General features: G+C 33.4%; 3 protein-coding genes across 5 annotated transcripts in view; 2 read left to right on the top strand and 1 right to left on the bottom strand.

Annotated features, from left to right (window-relative positions):
* The first annotated feature begins 6,373 nt into the window (after nt 1-6,373).
* On the top strand, nt 6,374-15,585 carry LOC124357516 (coagulation factor XI-like). 3 transcript variants are annotated; one of them, XM_046809393.1, is made up of 6 exons: nt 6,374-6,773; nt 10,876-11,022; nt 11,138-11,358; nt 11,559-11,626; nt 13,035-13,203; nt 13,410-13,594. In XM_046809393.1, exons 1-6 carry the CDS (start codon nt 6,453-6,455, stop codon nt 13,468-13,470), a joined length of 987 nt encoding a protein of 328 aa, XP_046665349.1. In that variant the 5' UTR covers nt 6,374-6,452; the 3' UTR covers nt 13,471-13,594. The 3 variants fall into 3 exon arrangements, with proteins under 3 accessions (XP_046665349.1, XP_046665348.1, XP_046665351.1); XM_046809395.1 differs by lacking the exon at nt 13,410-13,594 and adding an exon at nt 15,437-15,585 and having other exon boundaries at nt 6,375-6,773; XM_046809392.1 differs by lacking the exon at nt 13,410-13,594 and having other exon boundaries at nt 13,035-13,377.
* Nucleotides 15,586-15,664: 79 nt separating this feature from the next.
* Nucleotides 15,665-26,861, top strand: part of LOC124357515 — a 56,533-nt gene continuing 45,336 nt past the window's right edge. Inside the window, exon 1 of the mRNA XM_046809390.1 lies at nt 15,665-15,789. The gene's annotated coding sequence lies outside the window, so the exon portion shown is untranslated. The remainder of the gene's footprint in view (nt 15,790-26,861) is intronic.
* Nucleotides 17,087-25,974, bottom strand: LOC124357517 (vacuolar-sorting protein SNF8). The gene is made up of 3 exons (XM_046809396.1): nt 25,769-25,974; nt 19,275-19,836; nt 17,087-17,361 (listed from the first exon to the last, which is right to left on the bottom strand). The coding sequence occupies exons 2-3, from the start codon at nt 19,833-19,835 to the stop codon at nt 17,149-17,151; spliced, it is 774 nt and encodes a 257-aa protein (XP_046665352.1). The 5' UTR covers nt 19,836; nt 25,769-25,974; the 3' UTR covers nt 17,087-17,148.

Here is a 26,861-nt window from a genome sequence, read left to right as displayed (position 1 = left end):
GTTGACAAATGTTCAAGTGAATACTAAACAATCTTTGAGTTTTTACATAAGCATCACTGTTTTTAAAAACATTTCTACAGCAAAAGTACGGCGTGTAGAACTTCAAAACCCCATGTTTACTAAAATTTTACAGTTCATTTAACACACAGCAGATAATTTTATTCATCGTTGCAATATTTATCATATGACAGCATAAACAAATTGAGAAGTTTTGATTGCCTCATACTGTATAATAAGTGATACTTATATATTGCCTCAAATACTTTAACGCAATTTTATGAGTCTTCTAAGATTCAGAGTTGAGGTTTATAGGCCTACTGAACAAATAAAGTTCCAAGAAGAGCAATAACGTATTAAAATTATTGTTCTTAGTGCTTTGATAATAACGAGCGTTTACAAAACCTAGGTGAAACATTTACATATAATTGATTCGACGTATATACGACTGTTATTTACAAAAATAAACGTAAATACATTCAATTCTGAACAAAATGTAAACCAAAACTAGGAGGTTTCAGTGTATTTACTGTTTGCCAAACTCGAGTACAAAACTTCCCTCCCGGATTTGCGTAATCTTTAACTCAAACTTACGTCTGGGCTGGGTTCCAGGCCGAATATTTATATTTATATTCTCTTGTTTTCTCGGTTACAATTTGGATTTCGTTTACGTTGGTTTCCTGCAACTTTTTGTCAAAAACACAATAACAAGCTTTCTTGAAAATAGTTTTAACAAAATATTGGAACCTAATTGAATCGGTTTTTTTTAAAAGGGCGTAAGTCAAGAAATGAAAACTTTTGGAAAAACTAAAAAAAACTGTGTAGGTAAAAGATTATGTAACAAAAGTTGGTTTTTATTTTATTATCCTATAAAGTATAAGAGTAGAGGTATTTTTACAAAGTTTCATTAGTGAACGGTAAAAAACAAACGTAATATTTAACTTTAAAAATTTGAAAAAATATCGCCCTTTTAAAAAAAATCAAATCTTTGATAGAATGATTTACAAGATATTTCATGAATAATAGGCATTTATTTACATAGCAAAGTACAAAATGTACATGAAATTACAATGTGTGTCCTTTATTTAAAAAATAGTAACTAACAAGTTTAAATAAATGTAGAAAACCATCAAAAAGTTTTAATCAAGTTCTGTTTGTTCTAATTCAAAATCACTATCAACCACATTATGTTCACAGTCAATAGTTGGCCAGTTGTAAATTTCTTCATAAAACAGTGAGTGTTCCTGTGGGAATGTAACTTCTTAGCTTCTTTATGTCCTCTATCTTAGGTTTTTTTATCGGTACTCGGTTTTTCTGGATATGCCAAATTGGCTGGGGGACAAACTGCTTCTTTTGTCTTTGACATTAAGAATGTATGCGATACAATTCCATTAATATTTGGATAAGCTTTGATACATCCTTTGCTGTCACTGTTTGTACTCAAACATGAACAGAGAGCTAATCTGAAATGGACACCTTGTCTTCTTTTTTTTGTTTGTTTTGCCTTTTGTTTCTTGCGAAAACACATGACTTTTTGTAAAATATCCCCTGCCACTTTCTTAAAGTCAAACACAACATCAGATGACACTTCATGGACTGTAAAATTTGTCAAAGCGTGAGGAACACTGCAAAATGATTTGTGTTATCTCATGAACAGTAAAGATTCGGTCATTTTTCTTCAGGGCCTTGGAAAATGATCCCAAAATCCCTATCACAGGGAAGAAAAACTGTGACCACGTAAGGGAAAGTATTGAGTCACTTTCCTAAATCTCCCCGAGTCTGTTAGATACAGACACAATCTTGACAGGGCCTGATTTTTGTTCTGTCCAGAACAATTATCACTAAACAGTCGAAGTTCAGTATACTGATCAGACACCGACTTTAAGTACTCATTGAGGAAAGAACAAACTTCATTAGGGGTTTTTTTTTGCCACTCCTTCATGGTACAAAAATATTGTTGTCTTGTTGTCTTTTAGGTTGTGTATCCCAAAAACATTAACTGATATCTGCCTCATGTAATAGAGCTCTTGAACCGGTAATTTGGAATTGAAATTGTCTTCATGTAGTCAAAGGCTAGGGATAACACGTGTTTTCCATTTTTTACCCTCTTCTGATTGCTCATGTTGTAAAGCTGAGTAAAATTTTTTACTTTTGGCTTTATGGACAAGCAGTTCAGCAACTGCTGCTCTTTTCGCCACATCATTCAAGTTTGGAGATTTTATTTTAATATTGAGCTCCTCACAAGTGCTACATACATCCACTTGTGGGCGACCAAATGGATAGTTAAAATTATCATGGTAATATTGCCAAAAGAAACTTAGGCTAACCTTAGGTATAACTTGCGGATGTTTTTCTTGATACATTTGCCACATTTTTTTAATGTTCAGGTCTGCAGACAAGTAGTATTTTTTTTTTGCCACAATAATGTGTTTCTTTGAGTGGAAAAGATTGTATGTGCTCATGCACTAAATGATAGATTTCGACAGGTAAAGCATGGCTGACACCTTTACCTCTTTTGTCCTCAGGAGTTTTGCCTAGAAGTTTTAGATTTCTAATCCTCCTAACTCGTTTCTCCACTAATGGAGAACACGGATAAAAAAGCTTTGAAACATACCTCTTTCCGTGTAACTCCTACCATAAGATGATAAGAAAATGAAGCATTTTTTCTTTCCTCTGTTCACGACGTTTCTTCTCTAGGGCCGTCTTTGTTGCACATCTACAGCGTCAATAATCCTTGGATATACAAGTCTTGCTCATTTTTGGAAGGAATGTCATAAAATTCTTTGGAATACATCAAGACAGTCTTCCTCACCGAGGTTTTTTAAACATTTGTTGGCACATCTGTAACAACATACAAGAACTGTATGCTACAATACTTAACCATGACAAAGAAAACCTGTAGTCCTATTCATAAACATAACCTAACAATCTAGGTAAAACTCATCATGATAGGTAAGAAAGCATTAGTGAGGTATGCCATATTGAGTTTTTAATTTGTTTTAAAGTTTGATTTGTGATAATTAAACAACTTAAAACATTTATTTAGCTTACCTGCAATCAAATGGTGGTTTCTTGGCTGGCACTCTCTTTCCCCTTATGGCTGACATAAGATTGTCCCTTTACTCGAGCCTCTTTAACAATATTTAGTTTGTAATTAGATGGATCTCGACGTTTCCTCTTACGAGGACTTCCAATCACAACATCATTCATCATCTGCTTGTAATGAAAGATAAAATATCTCAACAAAGTAAGGTTAGAAAACACAAACAACACGTCTTCATTAAGAATGAAGATGTAATGATGAAACAGCTGGCGTGTTTCAATTTTTTTTGAAAGGGCGTAAGTCAAGCATACACACAGCAGCTTTAAAGGTTTGCAGCTGACTTACGCCTGTTAAAAAAAAATCTAATACTGACTTTACGCCCTTTTTAAACTGAATCAGAATTTCAAGTATTTTTTTTCTACCATAAATGATAACGATACAAACGCCCTTTTAATGAAAATCAATGTACCTAGTAGTATAAGAGTTCGAAAAAAATTAAAAGTGGAAATCGGAAAAATGATGACTTACGCCCTTTTTAAAAAAAAAACCGATTCAATTATAAGCTTGCGATTGGTACTAGATAAAATTTTCAACATAATAATACTTAATAATTTCATGAAATTTAATAAATAAACCTTCATTTAAACAATAAAATAACTGTGTAGCTGTATATGGGTTAATTGAAAACAAATAAATGATCGCACAATAACAAAATATTAAGTAACATGCTTAAGAAAAGATCAAGTTAAAATAAGGCAGCATCACTCGTTCCGATGTAGGCAAACAAGATTAATTTTTCTGATTGTATTGACATTTCCGCGCAGTGAAAAAATCTACTCACACTCAAAGAACCCTTAATACAGGACTCCGAAATTCATAATCTCAGGCAAGACGGTGTTTACCGAGTAGTCCTGTGATCTAGTCCGTGAAGGAACTCAGATATTCACTTCTTCAAGCAATCGAGAGCATTGGGGCTATTTAGCGCTTTATGAAAAATACATCACTGGCAGGCACAACACCTTGTCTGAAGATTAAGCTCAGATTGGTGTGATAAAACATTTTCATGTTCCAGCAAGGTTGGCCTTACCAGACGCCAATAAGCCTAAGAAACCTCCACTGGGTGGACTTAGTCCTACTCTTTTGACCAAAAATATAAGGTGACTAGACAATACTAACATATTCAAGGAGTTGATCAACAACGAATGAATACAGCGACCTCAGTGCCGAGGGACTTTGCAGCTTGAAAATCTGAAGTCGAAGCTCAACTATCCAATGCTCGACTGCAATGATTATAAATATCAAAAGAAAATCGTTTGAAATCAATGTCGCATGCAAAGAACCCCTTGGCTAAAAAAATACAAGCTCAGTTTAGTTAACTTGCAATTGTCTAGAACTAACATAGGTGTACTTAATTATTCGCCGTTAATTCAAAAACATTGTTTTTAAGCAGTGTACATTTTGACAGGGTTTAATGACACTCATCCAAATCTGATGGATATACATGCATCAACATCGGTCTCATTCTTGTATATGTAGTTTAAAGAAAAAATACAGATAAAATCTTTCTCGAGATATCCTGCGGATAGTTAGGCTACGCAAACGCTCAGCCAAATCCCATAGAAGATATGCCAATCATCAAATACGATTTTGCCTATGCGGAAATGAAGTTACATGTAAAAGTGCTTAGCCCACTTCGTTCATGGGATATACAGACACAATACAGACGTACAGAAATGCAGGCAGAAAAGTAATTTTGCCAGAATCCTTACTGATAGCTGAGAAATATAAGCAAAATTTCAAATATATATAGCTCAATTAGTTCATTCTCGATATATCACTCTGAGTCTTAGGTTTTGCTAACGATCAGCCGAATATTGGAGGGACATACAAATATATGTTGTCTATATACAAATAACCGATGCAGTGGAGTATGAAAGGACTCGAAAGAACGTAACGGAAATCTTACCAACCAATCGGACAGCGTTACTTCATTACATGTGTTACAAAACTACATGTTAAAATGTAATTTGCTTGTACACAATCAGTTTACTGCGATTTTCTGTTACCATCGTGGTTACATAATACCAAATGTAAATTAATGTAATCGCTAAGACTCAGCCCAATCCTATGGAAAAACATGCACCATCATTGACGCGATGTTATCTATACCATTAATAAAGCTTCAAAATGCAGTAGTTTGGTTTGTTCTCGAGACATCGTGTGGACACCCTGAAGTTGAAGAAAGTACAAAATCCCAATTATAAAGTGACCCTCTGTTCTGTTCAGTAATAGGGCATTGTGTTTTCCTGATTCAGCCTCTGCCCCCTTCCTCATACAATCACTGTACATTAGTTCTTATTCCTCTGCTTTTTTTTATTTTCACTGAAATTTCCACTGTTCTTTTCAAAAGCCTTTAAATGAAACTGCTATTGTGCTCAAGATGAATACTTATTGTTAGAACATTAGAGGTGATTAATCAGGAGCGGTGTGGTTATTCTTAAAAACAAACACTTTAAAAGAATTCGACATACTGAGAAATAAGTATTTATTATAAGCTTAGAGGTATTGAATCTAAAAAAGTTAAATGTTTCTCAATAAATCTTCAAAACATTTTTTTAGTTTTTTCTCACCAGTTTACTGATCCACACAGAGGTTTTTTCGTGTAACTTTCTAAACTGCATTCCAATTTTATCATCTACATATTAAAATGTTATATGAATACATGTAATCCATCTAATATATTGATTACTGTCTGTCCGTTTTTTTCAATACTTCTTACGCGACGGTCAGCCGGGTCCTTCGATACTCTGTTGTATCCGTTTAATAACTTCAAATCATCATTTTGCAGGCTACAGTTTTGTAAGTATTTAGCAATATTCACAATAAGTCCTTTTGACTTCTTCCTTGTAAAGTGCATTTTTCAAAGTTAAACGTACGGATTTAATAAATACGTAAATTATTTATTCAATCGACTGTCAACACGGCTAGTTCCGATTGTCGTGGGTTAGTTGTAAACTTAGGAACGAAATAAATTGAAAATAATAACTTGTCAGGGATTGACTCCTGAATACATTTATATATAGAACTATTTAGACCTAAATTACGAGCGTGAGTTTAAAAAATGGAATGTTAAATTAATAACTGGTTGAACCGTGGAAGCAATGTTCAGTTTATATGATATTTTAAGGCAAGGAATGCTAAAGATCAGAAGCAGAGAAAATATAACTGGTAATGATTTTTATTGAAATAATATTATTTCAAAGTTAACTTTAAGTATGTAATAGTTTCTTTGTATAGTTTATGCATCATATTGTTAGAGTTAAATGTCCAAATGAAATTTAAAACCAGCTGTTATAATTAGTGTCGTAATGACATAAATTTCAAGTTTAGTGTTTTTAATTCTTTAAATTTAATGTTTAACATAATTCAAATACCTCACTTGAGTTACGTATCAGGAGTATGCCTTCGTATACTCGCAGTGATAGTTCTCTTGCATGTTTGTCTTGAGACATGTTGTTACGCTCAAGAATCTGCTGGCCTCAATAGTACCCGCGGGCACATCACTGCCCACGATAGAGCTCTGCAGAAGAACTTCTCCAGTCTGGTGATGGTGACCTTAGCTCTGAAGGGAGGCACTCACCAGATCTGCTCGGGAACCTTGATAACTCCGAGCTGGGTGCTCACTGCCGGACACTGCTTGTTCTCCGACGGGAAACGTCTGCCCAACATTCAGGTGGGTTGTATACTGTATATCATGGTGACATTAGCTCTGAAGGGAGGCACACACAAGATCTGTTCGGGAACCTTGATAACTCCGGGCTAGGTGCTCACTGCCTGTTCTCCGACGGGAAACGTCTGCCCAACATTCAGGTGGGTTGTATACTGTATATGATGGTGACCTTAGCTCAATCATTGAGTGCTGATCTGAGCTTCAATTTGGGAACTACCTCAAGAGGATTGTGTGCACTGATGGTCAGAGGGATTACCAATCGGTACTTTCCCGACCTGAGATGCTTTAAGACTGTTATGGTTTCTTTATATTTTATACAGCCAGAGTCATAACATAAAATGTTCACATTTTGCCGTGTGTAATAGTATAAATTTTTACAATAACTGAATGCTACATCCATTTATCAGCATTAACTGATCACTCGTCGTAAATGCTTTTCTCATTACTTCATTCACATTTTCCGCATAGAGTAGGGGAGATCGAGGCAATACCGTACATTGAGGTAATACCGTACACAAGGTTTGTGACGTCTAAAAGGCGACTACAGCGCTGGAACTAGTGCTGCTACCTCGCGGCAACAATACGAAACACATCTGGAGAGAAACCGCCGGCAAGCTGCACCGCGTTGTTTAACAAATCAAAGTTTTTATAGTTTCTTCAGTTTTCTTCTTATTTTGAATTCTTGCTTCATCAGAGGTAAGTAAAACTCTGCTCCAGTTATAGTCTTTACAATATTGGTATTATAATCTTTACATATAAGATCATAAATTAGTAGTCTATAACTACGACCTTCCTAGTCGGTGTATTTTTTAGGTTATGAATTTTAATCCTACGCAAGACAGATCGGGGCAATGCCGTACAAAGTGTACGGTATTGCCCCAACAAGTGTACGGGATTACCCATAATGCAATGTTATGATAAAAATTGTTCTTAAAACATTTATCTTAATATCTAATTCTAAATTCTTTAATATTTAAATGTCTATAAAAAATACTTTTTCAACAGATGGTGAGAAACCGTCCACGGCTGACGCAGAAAGCAAGCTGGACCAATGAGATGATGAAAGCTGCTATCAAGGCTGTGAAAGAAGATGGCAAGAAACTTCGAGAGACTGCTCGATTTTACAACATTCCCGTGATGACACTCCGTGATCGACTACAAACAAATAATTCGAGTGAGGCACAGTTAGGACGAAAACCCACGTTCACCAAAGAACAAGAAACCGATATAGCACAGCAGGTATTAACTTTGGCTAAAGTATTCTATGGACTGACTCCAACTGAACTTCGTAGACTAGTGTTTGAATATGCAGAAGTGAACAAAATAAAACACAACTTTAATATCTCATGTAAAATGGCTGGGTGGGACTGGTTGCAAGGGTTTCTCAAAAGAAATCCAACTGTTAGCGTAAGAAAACCAGAGGCTACCAGCTTGGACAGAATATCAGCTTTTAATGTTGAAGAGGTAAAGTTGTTTTATTCAAACTTGAAGTCTGTTATGGATAAACATGCCTTTTCTTCTACAAACATCTATAACTTTGACGAAACGGGCATATCAACTGTTCAGAAACCTGGAAATATTCTGGGTCCCAAAGGGGTAAAACAGGTTGGTGCTGCTACTAGTTGGGAACGGGGGAAAAATATAACCATTTGTTGTGCTTTTAGTGCTGCGGGTACTTACATCCCGCCAATGTTCATTTTCCCTAGGTTGAGAATGAGCCCACTTTTGAAAAAAGATGGCCCTATAAATGCAATTTACGAATGCAGCAAAAATGGCTGGATTAATGAAGATTTGTTTTTGGTATGGTTGGACCATTTTATTGCCTACGCAAAACCAACAAAGGAGAGTCCTGTTTTGCTAATCATGGACAACCACACCACCCACACCACCTTAGCTGCCTACAACAAGTGCAAGGATAACAATATTGTAGTAGTTACAATACCTCCACATACATCACACCGGCTGCAGCCTCTGGATGTAACCTTTTACAGTTCCTTGAAGGCAGCCTTCGAGAGTGTGATTCATTTATGAAAGTAAATGCATTTACCAAGATAACTCCTTACGATATTGCATCCCTGTTCAACAAGGCATATATCAGAGTTGCAAACATTGAAAAGGGAGTTTCGGGATTTGAAAAGACTGGAATATTTCCTTTAGATACAGAAACATTTTCAGAAGAGGATTTTACAGTATTGAATCCTAATGCATCTGCACTCGTATCAGTTGTCGATGAAGAGCCACAAAAGAACATCCACGAAATTGCTGTACCAACAGTCGGGCAGGTTCAACACGAAGCTTTAAATCATGGTCCTAAACCATCAACGTCAAGACAGGTCATGGATGTTGACAAACCAACCCAAATGAAGATCTTCATCCTCCGAAGTCAGACACTGCATCACTTGTACCTTTTTCTATTATTTCTCCTCTTCCATGTCCCAATAAGACTTCTAAAAAACCGAACTCAAGAAAGCAGCATTCATCAATTCTCACTCTCACCCCTAATAAAATAAAACTTGAGTTAGCAGCTCTCGAAAAAGAAGAAAGGAATAAGCGTAAGGAAAACAACAACCTTAAAAAAGCCTCTAAAAAGGTTCTGAAACCAAAAGGTAAGAGCAACTACAGAAAGTCTGACTCCAAATTGTTCAAACCAAAACATGAGATGACAAAGGCAAAGAAAAAGTTATGTCGCAGAAACATTTCGTTCAGCTCATCAGAGGACGAAGATAAATGCAAGGAAATAATTCTGTGCGATGACAATGAAATGGATGACGTAGACCTTCTCAGCTTTGGAGATTCTGGGGCCATATCAGGAAAGGAATTGCCTACTGAAGCTGGTTGCTGTCTTCTTTGTGGGGAGTTTGGGAGGGACAATGAACTTTGGTTCAGGTGTGGTTTTTGTGCAGGTTGGGTACATGCAGAATGCAGTGCTGCCGATTCGGTCGAGAACTTTGTATGTGACTATTGCAAAAATGTATCATAGCTTTTTGTAATATTTTCTTACAACTTAGATTTATTGTTTTCTTATATTTTTACGACAAAATGTGGGCTAACTTAGCTAATTTGTAATTTGTTTGAAGATTGTAATTAATACGTAACACTAAATACATTTTAATTGTGTTGTATTACAGTTTTTTCATAGCTGTTATAGTGTACGTTATTACCCCAACACAAGTACGGAATTGCCCCAAACCTTGGGGCAATTCCGTACAGTGCAATGTTCTAGTAATTTTTATCTTAACTATGTTCTACTTGTAGAAAAAATTTCAAAAAAAATCTATTTTGTAAATAACCTTTTAATAATCATTGTATACAAATTTCAGGTAGAAATATTGAAAAATACAAAAGATAGGTACCCTCTTTTCTTAAGTGTACGGTATTGCCTCGATCTCCCCTAAGACTATGGGGAGGTCGTGATAAAAAAAAAATGTAGCGAGTCCTCAGACTCCAAAAAAGGCTGTTTAGAATAATTGGTTAAATTAATTATAAAGAGACGTGTAGGAAAGATTTCAGAGAATTGGGATTGTTGACTTTGCCTTGCCTCTTTATTCTTGAGATGATCGTGTACTGCAGGTATACTTTGATTCGTGGCGGTGACGTTCATTAATATGATACCAGAGCAGGAACCAACGTAGACTGACGTTATCTCAACACCTACCACAACAACTTGGTGTCAGACTGTCAATAAACTCCCTGAAAGTATAAACTAATCTAACAAAAATCAATTTAAAACTCTTCTAAAACGCCTTTTGGTGTCCAACTCGTTGTACTTTGTTGATGTATCCATGATGAGCCACTGGAGTATTTGAAAGTGCTGAAGTCATTGCGACTGTGATTTGAATGCATGTGTGTACATGCATCTGAATACCTTGATGAGGGAGCTACCCATTAAATTTAGAAATATGTTGACGATTTTAATACAATTCATATTGTGAATATAATGCAATAACGGTTTATTATTATCTTCGGATGAAATCTATGAAATTCTGGCATTGATCGTTTGCTACATTATAAGTCGTCTGACGAAACCTACTGGTACCGAAGTTTCACTAACACTAATTAAAATAAATATAACAAAATGTAATACATCGGTATTTTGTAATTATAGGTGCATGCTGGTGTTGTGTCCTATCAGGAAATAGTCGAGAAGAACACGAAGAACTCACAGACACGTGTGGTTCGTATAAACGCCACCTACCTACACCCTGATTACAAGTGTTGTGAATCACTGGTCAACGATTTTGGTCTGCTTCAGGTACGTAACACACAACAAAGTACAATACGTATATACTTGTATTACACATTGAGTCTTACGTGCTAGTTAATAATGGAAGTCTGTGAAAGTAATGGAAATGTGGTATTGTTGCCAGATAAAACCCAAGTTCAATCTGACCGACACTGTTAGCACTACTAACCTGGCCGGCAAGCCACTGGGGAGTGAGAAAGACATATGTATTTTAGCGGGCTATGGGGCTCAGAAGGGTCAAATGTTCGGCAAACTCAAGATTCATAAAATTAGCTCCAAACGCTTATCAACACATAAGGAGTGTCCATGTAAATGGACGAAAAGGAAGATATGGAGTGTATCAAGGTAAATAAAACACGAAACTAAATTAAATTTGCTAAAATGTAAAGAATAACCTATAGCGCAAGAATTATTTAATATACTATAAATAATATAGTTTCTTAAAATAGGAATAACCTTAATAGAAAAAGTAAAAGAAACTGCCGAATTTTATTTTGTAGCTTCAGTGCCACAAATAAAGTCTTTGTATTTCTGATAATTTTCAGCCCTAAAAAAACAAAAGATTATCTCTGCCGAATCAATCAAGAAGATGATCAACCACTGGGATATGGTGGTAAGTGTTGTAATTTATTTGTCTTGTACATATAATTTTGGGAAAATGTTCATAACAAAGAACTTGCTTACTCAATGAGGCAGAATCTAGATACAAAAACATGTTATGACATTTTTATTTGTTTTACTGTAATTTACTTTAAATATAATTAAACACACAGTGACGACCCGAGCCAACCTTTTCCAGCTAGTTATCGCGCATTTTAAAGTGTGTCCCAGCCCGGCCCAAACTTTTCTAGCTGGTTCATTTTAAGGTGTGCACCAGCCGGGCTCCACTCTTTATATATGTCACATATAATGAAAGAGAATTGAAGCTAAATAATAATATTTCGAGGGCTAATTTAATATTAGAGGATATATTAACCAAACGCCTACACTTAGAACAATAAAAATAAAAGCATATATTGGGTTAAAATATCACCTGGAAACTTTTTTTTAACTCTGTATATTTTAACTAAGTATATTATACTTCAAAGTATTGGCAGCTCTGAATATATTTTACCCATAGCTGACTTTTTCCATATTATGCTGCTAGTTACAAAATCACCTTTTACGAATAAGTATCTGAAAACGTATTCGAGAGATTGTTGATATTCACCATGATGTTAGAAATAAGTCTGGATTTCCAAATCTATCCACCACCCAGAAAAATTATATGATAAAATAGCTGATATATATTTTTATAATGTGCTTAAAGCTTACCATTTACTTATTCTACAACATTCGGCATTGGTCATATTATGGCACTCTTAGTCATTACCTGGAGGGTGTAATTTTCAAAATCACTATTTAATTTTTTTTAATTTAATTTTTAACACAGATTAAATTGAACAGGTTTTGTTAAATCTACTGTAACCTGTATCTGCTCATTTTAACATGCAAATCGTCAGACTGCTTAGGGCGGTGTTGCCTCATAGTGACAACGAATGACAACAATCCAACACAGTTCAGGACTGCTCAGACCTCAGCAACTGTGGGACAAGAACTTTTGTAAAAAATTATTCCAACTGAAGGCTGCTGACTTTCAAGGGTTTAAGCACAGTATTTGGAAGGTTCCAGTTCAATACAATTTGCCTTCATGATCATATGCTAATTGCCTCATAATTCATAAATAGTTGAATGATAGTTAATGATGGTGTAGTTTCAGGGGTGAATAATTTACAGCAGCCACTAAATAATGGGAATAAAAGTATTATACACTGATCTCATGCAACAATGTTTTTCATACTAAATATATCAGTATATACAAGTCTTAGTATTTATATTACAAATGTTATCGATATACGCACAGTTATATATGTTTTATTTGGTTTACATGAGAAATTAAAACAATCAACAGTTTGGCATTATAAATTTTACAGGTTATTTTTATTGCAATTCCTCTTTATGACATATTAAATTACTTTCAGATTATGGTGCGGCTATTATGAAATCAAAACGAGTGTATGGGGTCTTTAGCTCAATACTACATGAATCCTTCCATAAGTCATGCAGTCTCAAGATGTTCTCTCGTGAAGAAATTTTAATTCACTCCAAAACTGAAAAACTCACTACCGCTGTGTTCTCAGACACTTGTAGGTATGTGAATTGGATCAACAAGTACACTCATTCGTTAAATCTAGAAGATATTGACAGCGACTGTGGCAACAGGGGGAGACTTCTAAGTCCTTCTGTCCTTACCACTGTCCTTGTATTCTTAAATATTCTTATTTTACTAATGCAAAATTAAAATTAGCATTATTTACCACTGGCTATGGTATTTTTTCATAAAAACTTGTCCACAGATATAATAGAGAATATCTCAAGGAACCAATAATACACAATAAATTGGCTTGCTTCTACTGATCAAGATGAGAAAACTGTCAACACAATTGATTAGAAAGCCTTCAGCTCCAAAATACAATTGCATAACAATATGTTTACTAGATAGTTCCAATATACAAACAGCTAATTTTTATTACACCAAAAGATATGTAATACACTTAAAGAGGAGAACTAAATTTCGTAATGTTTAGTAAATTAAAGCAATTTAATAATTTTCCTATTTGGCTTTAAGTTTTTGTTCAATTATTTGTATAGATCAAACACATGCTAATCATGAATAATTAATATCTAAATCCACTGGGAAGATTGTGGCCAAAGTAAGAGAGTGAGGCTTTTGGGTCTTAAAAATCTATTGACACAGTCCTACCAAAAAATGTTATCTTTAATAATAAAATTAGAAAACTGTGAAATTTTAACATTGTGCACGGTAGCATGTTATGAACAGAAAACTGAACAAATTAGGAAACAAACTGGCTCATAGTCTTATTTTCCAGTAAGATACTAACACAAATTATGAGGTTCTCTTGTAGAATCACTCAGTTTCAAACAAATATAAAAAATATAAGTCTCAAAATATATTGTTGTATACGATGTTGACAAGAGAAATACATTAAACAGCCTTGAAGGACTCGCATTCGCCACATAATAAACAACATCCTGGCTTGGAGAGCAACTCCTAATGGAAAGATGTTAGTTTTGATATAGACGTAGTACAGGTGGAGTTCCACATCACATTCTAACCCTCATTTGAAAGTTATCGTGTTTAGAGATGGGCTCACACAAAGACACATATCTAATCTGTTTTCATCTCTGCTAAAAGCTCAGCCATTTGAACTTCATATATACAGGGTGTTCACAAAAGGATGTCACAAACTTCTGTGACTAATAGTACTCATGATTTCAAACAAAAAATGTCATATAAATATAAGTTGAGAAATGTCTCATTTAGCTGATAGCTGCCATTTTGTATTTTACATAAGCCATTTTGTGTTTTTTATAAAAATCTATTATCTCTAAAAACTAGTTAAGATAAAGAAAGCAAATTTGGCACATAAGTTTCAATAAATAAGAAGAAAATTTTAAAATATGTGTTATTTTTTTAATATTAATAAAATGGCATGTGTTGAAAATGTTTAAAGTCAAATAACAAAAAAACCAGTATAGTTAAAAAAAAGTTTACTAAAAGTCAACTATGTGGACAGTACAATTCCAACGGTACCTGTTTGAACAAAATCTGTCTATGCATAAGCAAGCTTGCCCACTTTAAAGATACACATGCACAAGCCGGGATTTGCTAACATTTTGTATTTTGATAGGCATTAGCTGTATTAAGTTATAAAAAATTTACAAAATATCAACTAAAGCAGGAACTTGGACTCTTGATCATGGAGAATCATCATCTTCTGGTAGATTTGTGTTTTTTTCACAAAGCACTCAATGGGAGCTCAAATCTCAATGTTTATGTTGGTTTCAAGGTTCCAGCATATTCTGTACGATCCAGAACAATATTTGTTGACGGATCTATTGGTGTCTGTTATCCTGTGTCTTGTTTGGTACAAGTTGCTAACCAGTGGACAGAGAGGGCTGACTTTTTTAATCATGAAAGTAAATTCTGTAAGGCAGCCAAAGTGGTATTGTAAGATTTTATTTAATTGATGTACCTTGAAATTCTTGGTTAATTCTTTTTTTTTGGACTTCTTGTCCATTACCATTGACAAGTTAATCTCAAAATCTCTCTGATCAACTAGGGACATTATAATACAGGCTTATCGTCCCTTTTCTTTAGTTGATGGAACAGCAGGATGTAGAAGTGTGTGGGGGCCGTGCTAAAAATAAACATTTAATCTTCTTAGATTGTTGTCTAATAATGAAAACAAGCATTATTAAATCAAATATATGGGAAGAGATTAAAAAACACATTATTGATGAATGCATTTTGATTGCTGCATCTCAGGTAACTGAGGGCTGATGATGCATGAGTTTTCAGGTATCAGTATGATTAACCACAACAAGATTGCTCGAACTTTTGCTTTCCTTACCAAAAATTCATTGTGGATGAAGCAGTGATGTCTGGTCTTATCCAAACGTTGAAAAGACTTGTGTAGAACGTGGTCTTCATATAGCTTACTCAGGATTTTTTTTAACAATTTGGGAACTTTAATATGTTCACTAATGAGTAGTGTACGAGACGAAATCGCACTCAGTTATTTTGCTGCTAAAAGTCATGGAATTCTAGAGAAATTACTCAAGCCTCACAAGGACAATAGCATACAGAAGGTGGACCCGACTGAAGCGTTCACCCAACATTACATGGCTGCAGTTCCATTGATACAGCCGCACGTAAGTAATGGCTACTTACCTCACGTTCCATTAGACCAACTTGTATTGAATTACCTATGTACTCATCTAAAGATTTTGTCATTCACTTTTCTTTGAGTTCCTGTTAGCAAGTTATTGGATATGAACCCATTGGCTTATACATATTTTTACTATCAGCTCAACTGGAGTTATCCCATTAAAAATGCTAAAAACGTAAGAGTTTTGTTATATGTTTATAAAAAATTTATTTTTCAAGTTATTTGGTTATATTTTATATCTTTTTGGATTAACATGAAATGGGCTTTAATAATAAATAGATAGTGATATATTTGGTCATAATTTTAAATTTAAATTGTTTTTTTACTCAAATAATATAAAATAAAATACCCCATTGTAGCTTTTATTTTATTTGAAATGTATTTCTCTACCTAGCAATACTAGAATATGTGTATATATATGCATAGTTTGTCATAAATGTTTGTGATAAATGTTTTTTCTAAATACTGAAAATTCCAAGAATATTGATTTTTTTCTCTTGTAGTACACTAATATTCTTATAGTAACTTTACACTAATATTCTTATAGTAATTTTACACTAATATTCTTATAGTAACTTATTATTCATTTAAATTTTAATTAACTGTAGTATTGCAGTTTTTCTTATGTGTTACAACAATATTAGTCTAATTTATACTAACATTTGGTTGAAAAAGGAGTTTAAAAAAAAATTATTTAGATGGCGGTGTACTTGTCACGGAACGGTTCCGTGATATAAATTTTGAGCCCAGACTAGCTGTCATGGAACCGTTCCGTGATACAAGGCCAATGGGGTAAATAATCAAGTATGCTTATATTCTATAATAACAAAAAGACTGTCAACAACTGTTAATACAATAATAACATAAATAACTGCTAGGAATGAAATAAATTTATAAAATATTTGTAAATACGTAGTTAATTCATAATATATAAATTCTCCTTCGCAGTCTTGTTACCTTATATTTTAGGAAAATATAAACGAGAATTCCTTAGAATTTCTCAGAGATTTGATTTTCATTTCATAAAACTGATTTCCCACATTATTTTAAAACAAATTGAATGCATTAATTTTTTTCCCTTAAGAACACATTTTTGCATTTTATGGAAAAAACAAAAAAATTATAGAGGGCCTAATTAAAATGCAATATTTTGTCATTAGTTTAAAAAATACAATTCAGCTTGAATTTTTTAGATTGGGTTAATAAAATGTTTTATCTTGTGCTATGTCAATAATGTATGATAAAGGGAATAATTAAAGGTAAAGAATTGTTTCCTTCACTGACAATTGAAAAACACAGAATATAATCTAAGGCTTAAAACATAACAATATAAATAAATCTTTTATTGAGCAACAGTTGAGGATAGAGCTTCAGAAGTTATACAAGCAGAAAATAAACTAGGAAAGTAGTAAAGTGTTTCTGGACTTTGAGTATCTATCCATGCGAGCCCCTCCTTGATCATGTGATTGAGGGCTTTGAGACTCCTGTCACTCTCCCAGCCCAACTTGTCCTTCAGTGTTGTGACAGACACAAAACCGCAGCCCAAATTTGCCGCCTGATAACAGAAATTACCAGATTTTACAAATTACAGTACATACTGATAAAATAATACTAAACAAATCAAAACATTCCTGTTCTAAGTAATAGAAAAAAGTACAAACAAGGAAATATGATAAAAACCTAAGTGAATTTTAACACTGAAGAATATTACAAAATAAGTTAATACTATTTGCATTAATATATAAATGCACCAAGGATCCTTACATTGGAAATCAAGTAATGCAAATTACTTATGTATACTTTAGAATCTACAAAGAACCATTCTCCACTGCTTTACACACCTTTACTTACAATGTAACAGAAAAGTTGTACGTAATTCCTTTCCAACAAACAGCATTAAGAAAAATCCCTGAAATGGTTCTTGTTATTAAAAGATATTCTTATCTTCAGAATTACTATCAAATTCAAAATATAAAATTTACATGAGTTATTCACAATATAACAACCCAATTCGCTGTAGCTCAAAAACAGTTTATTTTTAATCTATACAAAATTTTTATTGCATATCAACATATCCCAACAATATTTATACACGTTGGACAATACAATCAGCTGTTTGCATGAAGAAACCATTGCAATGGATGACTACAATGGATGACTAAATGTTTTGATTCTATTGTTGCTGATTTAAATCTCAAAGGTGGGGTCATTAATGTTCCTATTAAAGTAACGAACCTGACATTTTTTCAGTTCTGTGTATGATTTTAAGATGGTAACTCTGTGTCTTGCGCTCATCAAGCTTCCACAATTTACATTTAGAATATTTCTCGCATTAATATTAACAATAAACCACAATAATTACACAACTGCTGTCAATTCTGCTATATAATTATTCAAAGAAGTTTTTTTTTTTAAATCATGTTATAAATAAGTGACTGTGCCATTTGTTCTTAACTATCACCACTGAACATTGTCATCATATCCCTATAGTCCTCCTGCTAAGTCCCTTTCTGCATCAGCCCCACATCCCTTCTCTCATTGCCTTGTCAACAGAATTGTAATCAAGCTCCCCAGGTCCAGTGTAAACCAGACACCAGACACCTCTTTTGTGGTCTGCATGTTTCTAATATTTAAATGCAAAGAGATTGTTTTGAATTTTTTGCCATCACCAACTTTTTTTGTATCTCTGCAGATTGACTTGAACTATAGATTCTAGGAGTCATGTGATAGTGTCAGATTTTAGACGCTGCACTAAGAGGAAGGTGAAATGGAACTAAACTCAACATTTGCAATATTTGAAATGTTGAATACTGAGGCTTAAAATATGGATTGAATATGGATGTTTGGGTAAAGGTCAAAACTAACATAAAGGTTCTTAATAATCCTACAGTCGGAACTGGAAAAAAGCGTCTTAGTCTTGTAAATAAATTTGTGGACCAATACCGGATTCAATGCTGGTGTTGGTGTTATGAACATTTTTATTGTGACAAAAAGTGTTCCTCCGCATATTATGGGTATTTCCAGTAAACTGCATTTAGGTTACAAGATATTTAAAATAATTTTTACAGGCATTCAAAGATTAAATTACATTCTACATTTCAACCCTCACTTCCGAATAATTAAAAAAATACAGTTATAAGTTCTATTTTAACCCCAAAAGTATTACTTAAGTATTATTTAAGTGCCAAAAATTCAAAAAAAAAAACTTTATTGTTATTTAAAAACAATGATGTTAGGATTTGTTTAATATCACACATAACTTATACATAATAAACAGAACAAATTTAATGCCAGGGTGAAGCTAAAATTTAAAATTTAATTATACCTGAGAACAAATGACTGATAATGCTAGTGTTATCAAACTTGAATTTACAAATCAGAAATAAGCTTTTAAGTTACACTTTATCTCTGTACGGTTCACAATAGTTAATATCAATGTAATTATGACTTTAATACCATGAAAATTACCTGTTGTAACACAGCAGTGTGGTCCATACTGAGCTCTCCTGGTACAGATTGTACCAGATATTGTCCCTTGCCAACTGGGACAACTGTGAAACCATTTCCAAATATTTTCAACTTTCTAGCCGCGCAAAGAAGATCTTCAATTGTTATTTCCTGATGATGTTGACTTTTTCCCCGAGCTTTAATCAGTCTCTGTCGAACTTCTTCTAAACTTATAAGTCCTCCATTTTTGTCATTTGTAGCAAGACACACCTCTACTACTTGCACACCGAGTTCATAATAAAAGTCACCAATACCGAGCACTGACCAGAAACCCTTGCCTGAAGCCAAAGGGTCAACTCCTATTGAGGCACACATTTCTTGAAACTGACGTCGGAATGTGGAATTCTTCTTGATTTCATTTTTATGTTTTGCTGCAAACTCTTCTAAATTAGTTCTGAAAACTTCTAACTGTTTGGACATTTGCTCAAGCTGGTTTTCTTGTATTTCTGTCCCTTTGTCCTTATATTTTTCTTGTTCTAGTTTTTGTTTTTGGATAGCACCGACTCCAGCTCTGCGCCTCATCCTAAAATAACATTTTTAATATATTTTCAGTACAATTAATTATTGAAAGGAATTTTATAAACAATTCCCATATTGACATTTTAATTTCAGTGCAACCACAATTTAATATACTATTGAAAAGAAACAAATACATATTGTTGAAAGTAAAGTTGTTGTTTATTTAAGGATTGTATAATATTTTACTCATTTTTTGGGTATATATTAAATGAACGTAACAATGTTTTGATTTCCAACATTTTAATAAGCAGTTTTAAATATTTATTTTTAGTCTTATTTACTTCTTATCCTTTAAGATCCGGATATGATAACAGCTTATTAGACCAAAGTGGCTTATGTTTCACACATTTTTAAAAATAGTTTATTTTGCTTACCAGGAGTGTCAATATCTTTAAAAGCCTTGCATCTAGTACATATGCACTATAGAACTAAAATACAACTTTTATCACAACAAAGATGTGGAACTGAATAGGTAACAGATGGAGTAAAGAAATTGAGTGTTCAAGTATAACTTCAGAACGTTAACTAACCATTTATGGTTGAGAAATACTACAAAAATGCTATTAGTAGGTTAAAAACACCCTCGCATAATAGTCATATGCTCCATCTACATATAAATGTGATTTATTCAACATTGAATGAACTATGTTAACTATAGTTCTTTTCTTTTTGTTAATGAGGGGTATGACATAATAAATTGTTGATTTTGAATAGAGCAAAGTAGAAGCGTTATATTTTCCTCCGTATCCATTTATATCTTCTGTATCTTGCAATACATTTCTTAAGTTATGATTGAGAAACAAATCATGAAATACCAAGTGTTACTCATTTTCTAAGTGTATTGGTGTTTTCTTTTGTAAAATGTATTAGTGAAATTTTCTTAAATCTGTAAAAATTGTACCGAAAACTCCATTATGTGAAATTTGTGGGAAAGAAACTACTGTAACTGTGAGAGGAGCAAATATGGTCGTCTTCAGTTTTCCTAATTTTGCTTATAATAATTTGTTTCATCACTGTAAATATTAAATCCATATTTTAATTTAAAACATATGATTGTTATTGAGGACTATAGATACTTTTATATTGATTGATAGTCTAAGATTTGAGATGCGAATATTAGGTATCGATGATTACATTTTTCGATATAAAAAACCGGGTCCGCTTATCGTACCCTACCCCAGAGGGTTACTCAGTTAACGAACATTCAATTTTTTTCTGTCTTTCAACACCTGTAATCGTATCAAATGTTATTAAAACCATTCACTTTGCACTTACAAACGCCTTTAGACCTTAGTGAATAAATCAGTTTTTAATTAGTATAAAATAGTGTCAATACAATTTTAAAATGAGACTCAAGTTCATTATTTGCGGACCAGTAGCCTTTCAATAGTTTATCCATGGAATAAAAAGTATGTTTTGTACAATATTGTTTTATATTCTTTTTAAAGGATTCAGTTGAACAGGCCTTTAAACTATGCAACAAATTATCGAATGTTTTTATCCCAATTATGCATAGAGATTTTGAAGGCATTGCTGTAGCGATGCGGAGAGATGCGTATCGTTTCTGATTAAGATAGAAAATATAAACAATGAAAATTAAGCCTAACATAAGTTTTCATCGGCGAACCCTTCTTGACAACTTTTACGGCTACTGTACTTAAAACCTTAACGGCACCGTAAAACACTCCATAATGGGTTTTACTCCATTATGAGACTGTTCGTCATAAGATTAGACTTTATATGTCAATAAGAAACAAAATATACAAAATAAAGACTAATAAGTTTTCTACTTAAAAAATCGTACAAACATCCCATTACTCGTTTGTACAGACAATTTGTCCTTGAAATATAAAATTAATATATTTCATCCAATCCAAGTTCAATGTAAAGTTCTACAAAACATACTGATGTCGATTCCTAGATAAAAACATTATAAAGCATGAAAGCTTTCAGTTCAACAGTTCAACACTCCTATTACTTTGAGAACTGATATGGACTATTGTGGTTTTCCATTGTTTTTAATCATAAATCATTCACAGAAAAATATGAGTTGAGATGTATTTATTATATACAGTTAAATGTTGTATAAAAATTCTGAAATTATAAAAACTTAAGATGATTTTATTGCAAACTTTATACACTCTGATCATCCACTTTGCTCTTCTTTTATTGGTTCAAAAGTACTATAAAATAACCATTTTAAGACCTAATATTTCAAAGATTTCCCGGAGAGTGCCCCCGACCCCCTACCGGTTTGGAGATGTTTCCATACCCGATTGAACATTGTACCGGACACCCCCCAGAGAAGATTTCTGGGTGCGCCACTTATGTACTGTATAGCAGAAGCTTCACAGACTCCTATGATATGTGAAGGTCATTGGAAGGTTTTCCCACCTCCAAATCCATTTTAGAATACTTTGATATTTAATTTTATTGGACGGTGTGTCAGAGCCTTGCCCTGAAGTAAGATAGATCAATAGCTCAATTAATTTGATAACAATGATGTGGACTGGTATTTGTTTACATGGAAACCGTAACAATCCGATTTTTTTCAATTTTAACTATTTCTATGGATACAAGGTGTCTTCATTTCAAGATCTTGTGCTAGTTGGACGTGTTTTTAAAAGCTCTTCTTTCCAGCAAACAAAGCTCAGTTCGGTTTCAGTGTAAGGTTTTCTTCTAAAGAGAAGTAACAGCAGAGAAGCTCAAGAACTAAACAAAGAGGCGTTTGTCATCCCGGTTGATAGAGAGGTTTTCAACCAAGAGGAAGAGTTAACCAAGTTTCCGGCTACCAACTACCTTTTTGAAAGGTTGATCAAAGAATTCTAGGAGGTCGTCACTAAGAAATCCACCTCCGTAGAAACCACAAAAAGAAAAGGCAGTCTACGAAAGCCCCAGCTACCAGCGTAGGCCTATCTCGGAGAAGTCCTCAGCGAAGAAGGTCTAACCTCGGAAAGTCAAGGAAGATCTTCAGGAAGTACATCTCTCTGTTGCTCCTTGAGTTAACGGAAACACCGAACACTTTCTGGTCCATCTTCGACCTTCAACTCCAGCAGGACAGGCGTACAGACAGCCTAAGGTAGATCTTCAAACTTTCTTCTATTTAAAAAAAGTTACAACCTAAGGAGGAAAGTTTCTGCGACTCATCGGATTCTTCATCTTATCCAGCTCGACTCCTAAAAGCACCCTCAAGGTCGTCAAGAACCTCTTTAAGCAGACACTATTTTCTACAACCATCTGCAACCAATCGGCTATTGTGTCTACTAGTAAGGCGATGTGGGGCGGAGTCTTGATGTAACGACCATGGGAGCGGTAATGAAGTGGATGACCGCTACACTATGTCGCGATGGTCGGGGCGGCATAGACACGGGGGGAGGACACCCTCAACATTCTCCCCCCCTAACTTGTTTCCATCTCAACACAAGTATGGAGACAAGAGGACTTCTGATGAAGAATTCACTGATGGAGTTCACTGATGAAGAATTATCTAATGAAGAATTCACTGATAAAGAATTCATGATAAAGAATTCGCTTATGAAGAATTCGCTTATAAAGAATTCGCTTATTGAAGAATTCACTTATGAAGAGTTCGCTGATGAAGAATTCACTTATGAAGAGTTCGCTGATGAAGAATTCGCTTATGAAAAATTTGCTGATGAAGAATTCGCTGATGAAGAATTCACTGATCAAGGATCAAGGATTTCTGAATGTCTTTACCTACAAGGTATAAATGATTGATAATTGAGAAATAAATTACCTCTGTTCCTTTTTTGTAATTGAGAAATAAATGACCCCTGTTCCTGTTTTGTAACTATGTTTTCATTCTTTAGAAACTTATTTACAACCTTTGTCCCACATCAGGTTCCAATTTTGAATAATTGAATATTTAAAGTTTTAATAACAGTATATGGGAGCCTTGTAGGGAGAGAATGAAACTAATTCAATGAGTAACAATGAGGAAATTTAAATTTTTAAGAAACATGGAATTTGGTTAAATAACATAAATTTCAGAAGTTGATATTAAATTAAAACCTTCACTGCAATATACTTAGTGGGACTGAGTACCGCAATCAACGTGTTAAACTACTGTCCGACTATAGTATGAGTACATTATTTTAAGCCCCAGAAACCCAGAGTCCTTAACGTTTAAGTGTATTTTAATCTAGTATGAAGGAGAGTTAAAATTGAAACGTAAATAGGATTTAATGCAAACATTTTAAGAACCTTTGATATTGTCTCTAAATGCCATAGGAGGTGACACTATGAACAAAGATTCAAAATCAAACTTTCATTTGTATTGGATTTGTATTCTGACATACTAGAATAGGTAGGCATAGTCCTTTCTAATGGCATATCATTACAAATACACAGCAATAATAATAAAAATAAAGATTATCCTTGGCTGCAGTATAATAAAGCAGACACCGCCACAACTAAATCATCGATATCCATGATTATCTAACTACTGAGACTAAAATGCCAAAAGAAATTATATGTTATAGGTATTTCAAATTATAGTATAGTTCAGCTGTTTTTACATATAAAAATGTAATAATGTAATGATGAATAAAATACTATCTAGGCTATATGTATTTATAAAATGTAACAAACAAAACCGTGTAACATTTGGTTATTTTTTTGACTATTTCAAAGAGCCACATGTCTAACAGCTTGTGACTCAAATAATTACATTGTACATTGCGGCCATTATTAAAAAACCATGGGTTTAAAAATTAAATACTTTGTTTAAATCAATCTGGAACAATATTGTAATTGGGTAGGGTACGATAAGAGAAACCGGTTTTTTATATCGAAATTGGCAAACAATATTACTTAATCATAACCATCGATATAATCAATCGATACTAATTAATTATTTTGAAGAACTTAAATAATCTATATCAACAGCTGTAAACACTTTCAAATAATACACGTAAGGTAATATTTCAATTTTACATAAGTAACATTTGATTAGAAAACTACACAACATTGCTTTGAAAGATGATAAAACATGTTTTTCGTGGCTTCAACATGTAGGACTCGGATATATATAACTCGTACCGAAAAACCCATTATGTGAAATTTGTGGGAAAGAAACAAATGTAACTGTGAGAGGGGCAAATACGGTCCTCTTCAGTTTTCCTAATTTTGGTTATAATAATTTGTTTGATCACTGTTTATATTAAATTCACATTTTAATTTAAAACATATAGGCTATTGGTTATTGCGGACTATAGATACTTTTTTATCGATTGATAGTCTAGGATTTGAGATGCGAATATTAGGTATCGATGATTACATTCTTCGATATAAAAAACCGGGTCCGCTTATCGTACCCTATCCTTGTAATTCAATACATTAAAAAAGCTGACAATAATCAATTGTAAATATGTATAATTAGAATGTTTTTGTATTTGACAGTTTAGTTATTTCTAATCGATAATTTGGATGATTTGGTTGTAGCAGTGATGGCAGCTTACTATACAGCAGCCATAAGCATACCTTAACTAATTATTAACTTAAGTCTGCTATGATACAAACTTTTATTCATACATCGTTAACATGACTAAACCTAAGATTAGTAATTTATTAAACACAGAAACAAGCACATAACATATAACAATGTGAACATTACATTTGATATTTTTACCAAAATATTATAGTTATTGTTCATACAAACTAAAATAGCTACTATTTATGTTGAAAATATTAAACTTTATTAAAATTTTAAGGTTTCTTACTATTTAATGTCTCAACAATTTGTGTATTGTGCTGTTTATGCTTCGCCAGGATTAAATATGTTAGTGTGCAATTAATTATAAAATAAGAGATCAGATTAACCTATTATACTGTTAATCTAAATTTTTTTTAATGTATATACAGTAAGCCTATTTCTAGTTTCTGGATAACCTATTTTTTCAGAAGTGTTGGCTTACCTATATTTCTTGTGGCTCTTTTAGAAGTTTACCTATGAATATGATTTTAGAAACAAAAATAAAATTATATCATTAAGTTACCAAACACATACAGCATTTATGTAGTTTAAATTATGAAATTTGAAATTTTCTTAAAAAATTCTTATTAACCTAACAAGTATGACATCAACATGAAAGCAACAGACAACTCTGGCAAAACACAAAACAGCTAAAAATAACTAACTCAATGACAGTCAGCTGATCAGTTTATTGTTTATTTTGGGCATCCTCAAAATGTTTTCATATAGCTTTCTTACTTTCGTTTTCTGTCCTGTTATACAAAATAATGAAAGTAATCACGGTATACAGAATTAGAAATTGTATTACTCTGTTGCTTGCAAATACGAACAATTTGTTCGTACTCTATGTATAATTTGGCTACAGTTGAAGAGCTGTAACTGAGCTATTAAAATTATGTTCGCGTTAGTGGATTCCAGAAAACTCCAAGCAAACGTTGAAATATCAAACCAAAATTCGTAGTCCGAGTTTGACTAATATTCTTCTTGCAAGCCCTATCAATAAATGTGCGTTCTAATAGTTTTTGTAACATAGTATTAAGGTAACAATAAGGCAATTATCATAACTCGCTGATTCAAACAATTCGATTGGAAGGATATTAATGCATATAAAACCGTACACATCTGGCAAATTAAAGTATAATCTTCAGATAATCTACCTAATATGTACCTATACAATAGACTCCCGCCTATTATGACACCCCACCGGCCCAAGTTTTCTCTCAAGACGTATTGTAACTATTTATCTTTATCCTTTTGATACTGCCGCCAACAGAAAAGAAAAACGGAATTTGGGAAAAGATAATAAGGCATGATATGCGTAAGGCTTATGCCCTTTATTTTACCCCATTCGTCCGTGGGATGGAGAGTGACTACCTAACCCCGCTAAGCTCTAATAGCTCTAGTAGCTTTCTTGTTCCACTAATAAAGTTCATATAGCTGCCTCAAAGAACCCTTAAGAACATTGTTAATCTTCAAAAATTGATATGATATTGGTTTTATTATTATTAGCGTGAGTTAGAAATATTGGTGATATT

The sequence above is a fragment of the Homalodisca vitripennis genome, chromosome 3, assembly GCF_021130785.1.
Source record: "Homalodisca vitripennis isolate AUS2020 chromosome 3, UT_GWSS_2.1, whole genome shotgun sequence".
NCBI classification, from domain to species: Eukaryota; Metazoa; Arthropoda; class Insecta; order Hemiptera; family Cicadellidae; genus Homalodisca; species Homalodisca vitripennis.
Note: the sequence above shows the minus strand (reverse complement) of the source record. Positions and strands in the feature narration are given on the sequence as shown.